Raw genomic sequence first — 7,133 nt, forward strand, 5'->3', positions numbered from 1 at the left:
TCCTGCTAACCCCAGGGGCTACCATTCCACTGTGGGGCCTCTCATTCCAGTCCCAGAACACTCCAGTAACCCCCAGGAGCCATCTAGTGATGAACAATAGACTGTGATTAGATAACTGAAAAAAGACAAAGTGGACAGCTCCCCTAATGCTAACTTGAAAGCAGAGGTGCAGCAGTTCTAAACCACATGGGATAACAGCGGCACCAAGCTGATTCTAAAATGCATATGTAGATTCCAAAGTCATTCCACTGGCTACCAATAGCGTTCCGGATTCACTTCAAGGTGCTGTTTTTGAACTTTAAAGCCCTTTATGGTCAAGGGCCTGCCTACCTGAGGGACCGCCTTTCCCCGTATGTCCCCCAGAGAGCACTGCGATCTGGAACACAAAACCACCTGGCCCCCCCTGGGCCTAGGGACGCCGGGTTGGCAGCAACTAGGACCAGGGCGTTCTCCCTGGTGGTGCCGACGCTCTGGAATGAGCTCCCCAGTGAGATCAGAGCACTGCAGGACCTCCAGCAATTCCACAGGGCTGTGAAAATGGAGCTTTTTCGCTGGGCGTTTTTGTAAGAATAGATTTTATAGGCTGCGCTGCACTTGCACTTTGTTATACGATACCGCCACATGTAATGGTTTTAACCGTATTTATTGAATTTTATTGTATTTTATCTATGTATTTGCTGGTTTTAGAACTGTATGTAAGCCGCCCTGAGCTGCTTCGGCAGAAGGGTGGGATAGAAATCTAATGAATAAATAAATAAATAAATTTCTGATGCCAATGACTTTGTACTTTATCCTGGTGAGTAACCCATGGAATATGCATATACAATTAGGTACATGGTTCTAGGAATAGCAGAAATGTCTTCAGTGTTTAGGGGAAATATGTTTGCTGGCATAACATGCACTTTCACCTTCTAGTATGCAGACAAGAATGCAAAAGTAAAGGGTTAATCAACCTTAACTTACAATAGTCTCCAGTGCCTAAGGATTACTTCACATATTACATAAAAGATGAGATCTCACTAATTTAGAACCTCCGATCTGGCACATATCATTCTCCCCTCCTCCATTTTATTCTCACAATAACCCTGTGAGTTAGGTTAGGCTGAGAGAGCGTGGCAGGCCCAAAGTCACCCAGCAAGATTCGTGGCAGCATGGAGATTTGAACCTGACAGTCTCGGATCTCCAAAATTCTACGGAATGTTTCTACGGTGGCCACAGAAATACATATCTAAAAATGCATACCCAATCATGGGCCAAGATTGTGATTAGATAACTGGGGTGGCAACCATGGGGTGGCAACATGTTACTAGGATTCAAGCCTTGGCTGCAGGTACATTACCATGCAGTGATCTACTTATGACATTTCAGAAATAAAGCAGATTTTTTTCCCCTTTCCCTTGACTAATGAGACAACATATGAGATGAGATCAGAAAAAGGCCTCCATGTCACAGGTTTGTATTGGCCTGACACTTGAGCCCTGCTGCATTCAAGAGCTGTAATGGCTTCTGGGCATGTTAACTGTGTTTTTAGACATCTTGCTCCTGTGGGTATATGGTGTGGATACACAGGAATTTTCTTTTCTGCAAGTATGTGAAGGGGCACTTGGGAGAGAGAAATATACATTTCAGACATCTGATCTAAGATAATGCAATATCCATTAATTTATCCTATTTGCTTTTGAAATCAAAGCCCTTTACTCAAGCAACTGCTACCAAAAGTGTGTGTCTTACATTTGAGTAGTTAGACTTTCTTCTTTCCCCTCTGATTGCCTCTAGAGCTGCTATTTACCCCATTAGAAGAAACATACAGGTTAGATAAGACAGCCTTTATGTTTCCTCCAGTAGGGCAAAATAGCAATTCAGAAGGGAGGGCATTTGAGGCATTTGGCCCAAATCTGAATGGGACCTTCTCTAGCTGCTATTTACCAGTAAAGTGACTGGAAGAGCCAATAATGAATAGGCTGTCCTCTAGTTTGGCTTTTAGTCTCATCTATATTTGCATCTGCAGTCTTATAAAATCTGTAATTTCAACTTTCAGTGGTGATTTGTTTGTAAAGTACATCTTTCTACTTATTCTCCTTACTGGGATAAACAAGATTAGGTCTCTAAGCTAATTTCATCATATGGTGGGCCCATCTTGCGAATGTACTGCCTGCTCTTCTCTGTACTCCTATCCACACCCTTATAATCGGTAATGCAACTTAAACTGCACCATATCAGTTTTCATTGATACCAGTCATCTATCATGCTGCCTCACAGTTCTAAATTACAGCTGTATAACTGTAGCGCTAATATTGGAACTGTGAGCAAATGCACTAGTTGCTCAGAATCTTGCCGCAACACAATTTTTGGGGGGTGGGGGGGTTGACATGCAAACGTTATTACAATCCGGATTGCGAGTATCATATTTGGAAAAAAAAATCTTACCATATGCTCCTGGCTTGCCCAGCATCAGCATCACAAAAAGAAAGAGCAGCTCAAGGCTCCTGGAGCACATGGCCTGCTGGATAGGTCTTCACTTCATGTTCAAGATGGAAATGATTCTGTTGGAATGGACTGGGGACCATTTAGGCAGCCTCTTAAATGAGGCAGTGAGAGCTCATGAGGTCTGTTGGAAAGGTTTCAGTTCTCTCAAGGGGTTGAAGAGGAAGGGAGACAGAGGAAGGGGTGGAAAGGAGCTCTGACACAAATCAGAGTTGCAGATCAAAGATCTTGCAAGTGGTGGGAGGGCTGCTGTCACCTGTTTGCTGCTCACTTTTGAAACCTCTTGCGAGCAAAACTGAACAGTTTTTCCCCCTTGTGTTTCTTCCACCCTGCAAAGAGGAACTGCTGAATGAAAAGAAGAAATGAAAGCAGAAAAATGTTGGCTCTTTTACAGTGTAAATTATTTAAAAATGTAGAGAGAACTCTTTTTTTAAATAAAAATCGTGAAGCAATGCCTTGTGTTGAAATTTGGGGGGGGAGGGTCATATGCAGATCTAACCATAGAAAGAAAAGGAATAATATGTGTAGAATGATGATGACAGTCGATGGTGTTACAATCCAAGAAGCTCAGATAAAATATATACCGCAGATCAGGAAAGGCACAAATAGGTATAGAAAAAGGCCTGCATGGTTAACAAACAAAGTAATGGAAGCTGTAAAAGGTAAGAAGGATTCCTTTAAGCAGTGGAAAGCTGGTCTCAGAGAGGCTGATAAAAGGGGACACAGGCTGTGGCAAATAAAATGCAAGTCTGTGATCAGGCAGGCAAAAAGGGAATACGTGGAGCATATTGCAAAAAACAAAGACTAACAATAAAACTTTCGTCAAATACATTAGAAGCAGGAAACCAGCCAGGGAGGCAGTGGGGCCCTGAGAAGCTGAATGCATTTTTTGCCTCTGTCTTCACTGTGGAAGATGATAAATGCTTGTCCACTCCAGAACCACTGATTTCAGGAGGGGTGTTGAAAGATCTGAGTCAGACTGAGGTGACGAGAGAGGAGGTCTTACGACTGATAGACAACTTAAAAACTGATAAATCACCAGGCCTGGATTGCATACATCCAAGAGGTCTGAAAGAACTCAAATGTGAACTTGTGAATCTCCAGACAAAAAATATGTAATCTTTCATTAAAATATGCCTCCTGAGGACTGGAAGGTAGCTAACGTCACCCCCATCTTTAGAAAGGGTTCCAGAGGAGATCCGGGAAATTACATGCCAGTCACTCTGACGTCAATACCGGGTAAGTTGGTGGAAACTGTTATTAAGGAGAGAAATAGTAGGCACATTGATGAATAAAAACTATTGAGACAGACTCAGCATGGGTTCTGTAAGGGAAGATCTTGTCTCACTAACCTGTTAGTGTTATTTGAAGGGGTGAACAAACATGTGGACAAAAGGAACCCAAAAGATGTTGTTTACCTTGACTTCCAGAAAGCTTTTGATAAAGTTCTTCATCAAAGGCTCCTAAGTAAGCTCAATAGTCATGGGATAAAAGGACAAGTCCTCTTGTGGATTAAAAACTGGCTAATTAATAGGAAACAGACAGTGAGTATAAATGGACAATTTTCACAGTGGAGGGTGGTAAGCAGTGGGTTACTGAGGGATCAGTACAGGGTCCAATGCTTTTTAATTTGTTCATTAATGATTTGGAGTTGGGACTAAGCAGTGAAGTGGCTAAATTTGTGGATGACACAAAATTGTTCAGGGTGGTGAAAACCAGGGAGGATTGTAGTCATGTAGTCTCAGATGCCCAAACACTGTTGCTTTTTTACTTACAGAAAAGTCTAGCACAGAAAAAAATATCCGATCTCTAATCCATTGCTAAGAAATGGGGAATGTACTTCGGAATAGTACACTCTCTTCCACAAGCCTATTTTCTCTCATTTACCAGTTCCCCCCTTCTCTCCAGTTACCTTAACCATGATAAAAAGTTATATTTGTTCCAACCTTAATCACAGTGAATGCTAACCAGGCATCCTCTTTACCAGAGTTTGGAAACCAGGAATCCTAGTTATTGTAACTTTGGTCTAGATATTATGTTTAATGACAGTTAAGATAGGATTGTCAGCTCTGCCTTGGCAAGTGCTGGGAAATTTTGAGGATGGTGCTTGGGAAGGATGTGACACCACTTCCCAGTGTAGGTTTAGGATTTGCCCCTACTGTTTATAGAGACATTGGCAAATTCCTCATGTCTCATATTGTAGGTCATTTTGCCTCCTGCTCCTCAGTTTCTCCAGGGTGGGCCGTTGAGGGTGAGGATTTATCCACTATGGGCAGGCAAATGACAAGACTAGGTTAAGGCTATTGTGGGGGGAAGGCTGGTGGGAAAGTGGTGACTACCATTAACCATGGTCAGGAACCATGTTTAAGGTCAGGAAAAGAAAGCCGAGATAGATTTGCAGATAAGAGAACAAATGCTGGAGAAGGCAATATGCAATTGCCTCAGCCCTCCCCAATCTCTTACTTATGGTCAGGGCTGTAGCCAGCGGGGGACACAGAGGGCAGTGGCCCCTACTGAATCTTCACTGCCCCCACTGCTGCCTCCCCCCCCGAAAAGTACTTTGCCTTATAATCCTTCTTTCTTCTTCCTCCCATTGGTGGGGGGGGGGAAGGAAGGAATACAAGGGCTGGCATGGGCCAGCACATGGGGGGAGGGGACCTGGGGCGTGCAGCGCTACCTTGCCTTTTAATCTTGTAATCCTACCTTCTTTCCTTCTCCCGTTGTTGGGGGGGGGACAAAGGAAGAAGAAGGAAGGATTACAAGGCTTGGCGTGGGCCTGTGAGGATTAAAACCAAGGTAGTACCACACGACCTAGGCTCCCTCCTCCCCTCCAGAGAAGTACCTGGCCTTGTGGGGCTGGCCCAAAGGTATTCCTGTTACAGGAATTGCTTTGGGCAGGTGCAGCTAGTCACTAATTTAATTAGTGCCCCCCAAGAAATAAATTCCTGGCTACAGGGCTGCTCATGGTTACATCTATAGTGTGGGCCAGTGGCTGAAAGTTCTTGTGCCAATAGAATTTGCAATCCAAATGGGGTATTTGAGGGATCACCTTTGGCTGTGTCAACTGCCCCCCCCCCCTGATCTCCTGCAGAAGCTCAGTTGTGCATCTCCAAGACTCTTGAAGTAAGGTGGATGAGAACTAGGGAGAGGACCTTCTGTGCCATGACACCTTCCCTCTGACACTTGGCCCTTTGGTCTGCTATTTGTGTTCATCTGCTGACTTGGATTGGATTTACATTGGGGTTGTAACCTTTTAAAAAGATTTTTAACTGCTGGGTTTTAGGGTTTAATGTGCATTGCATAATTGTATATTGGAATTATTCATTACCTTAATTTTTATGTGCTAGCCTCCTTGAGAATATTGTGCCAGACAGTAGTGTTTTAAATTAATAAATATAAGGGTTGTTTCCTGTCTTTACCAGTATTTTTTTTCCTAGACAGAACTTGCTTCTAATATAATTCTGAAGCCTTGGGGTTTCAGGGTGTTTGACAGTTGTAATGATATCAAGAAACAATAACAAGTTGGATCCTAAGGAAAAGCTTGCAAAAAGTGTTGGTGTAACAGATCTCCCCCCCCCAGCAGCTCCACAGAATACAAAAGTCACATGGGATACCCTAGTACAGTGGTTCTTAACTTTCCTAATGCCACAACCCTTTAATACAGTTCCTCATGTTGTGGTGACCCCCAACCATAAAATTATTTTTGTTGCTATCATAAGACCATCGAAAATTTGTGTTTTCCGATGGTCTTAGGCGACCCCTGTGAAAGGGTCGTTCGACCCCCAAAGGGGTCACGACCCACAGGTTGAGAACTACTGCCCTAGTAAATAAAATGTGCTGCAATATGGTGGGTTGCTGAGAGGGTGGGATTTGGGCAAAATTCCTTCTTCTCGTGGTTCTAATATTATTATGTGTCCCATCCTGTTTACTGTATTGACTTACACTGTGCAATGTGCCTTAAGTCTCAGAGATAGAGGTGAACTATAAATAGCATCAAGAAATAAATAAATGGTGGAGTTCATTCCACTGTTGGCAGAAGGGACTCCCCCCCCCAATCCCCCAATTTCACCACAGGCCTTCATGCCACAGGTATCTCCTGACCCTCAATAAAGGATTTTTGGGACCCAAAGGGGACAGTGGGGGAAGAGCAAAGTGGAGTCAATCCAGTCTGCCAGCTCTTTTTACTAGTTTTTACAGGATCCAATCTTGCACTTTTACAGTTTTATATGAAAAAAGGGTTTGAAGCCATATCCATGTAAGCACAAATAAAGCTGTGCAAATAAGTAATACAACAATCTTTGATTTTCTTTCTCAAATAGAAGACAGTTTTAGCACACAAGTCACAAATTCTTTTGAATAATCCTGTGGATTGTGATGTTAAAATTTAAGTCGCTTGAATGTTTTCATTTCAAAATCTCATTTTGCATGCCTTTTCCTTTGCAAATTTTGTCACTAATTCCTTCAGGTCCAGTGCTGATGCTTTGGCGTGTTTATTAATTTAGCTTGCCATCTCTCAGCCACCTGTGGCTGAGGTAATTTACTGCCAGCCACAGTTGCTGAGTCCCATTGCTGACTTGTAAGTAGGGCATTCATATAGCTTTAGGGAAAGGTGTGGGAGCAGTTGCACAGTTCTTAGTGCAGAGACATAT

At 43.1% G+C, this 7,133-nt stretch overlaps 1 protein-coding gene across 1 annotated transcript in view; it reads right to left on the reverse strand.

Moving 5' to 3' along the window:
- The window catches only part of BTLA (B and T lymphocyte associated), a 24,871-nt gene extending 22,315 nt beyond the window's left edge, over positions 1–2,556 (reverse strand). Inside the window, exon 1 of the mRNA XM_015405953.1 lies at positions 2,428–2,556. Coding sequence (XP_015261439.1) covers positions 2,428–2,497 — 70 coding nt within the window. The 5' untranslated portion in view covers positions 2,498–2,556. The remainder of the gene's footprint in view (positions 1–2,427) is intronic.
- Positions 2,557–7,133: the final 4,577 nt, after the last annotated feature.

This window comes from Gekko japonicus, unplaced genomic scaffold, assembly GCF_001447785.1.
Source record: "Gekko japonicus isolate JY-2015 unplaced genomic scaffold, Gekko_japonicus_V1.1 scaffold365, whole genome shotgun sequence".
Lineage (NCBI taxonomy): Eukaryota > Metazoa > Chordata > Lepidosauria > Squamata > Gekkonidae > Gekko > Gekko japonicus.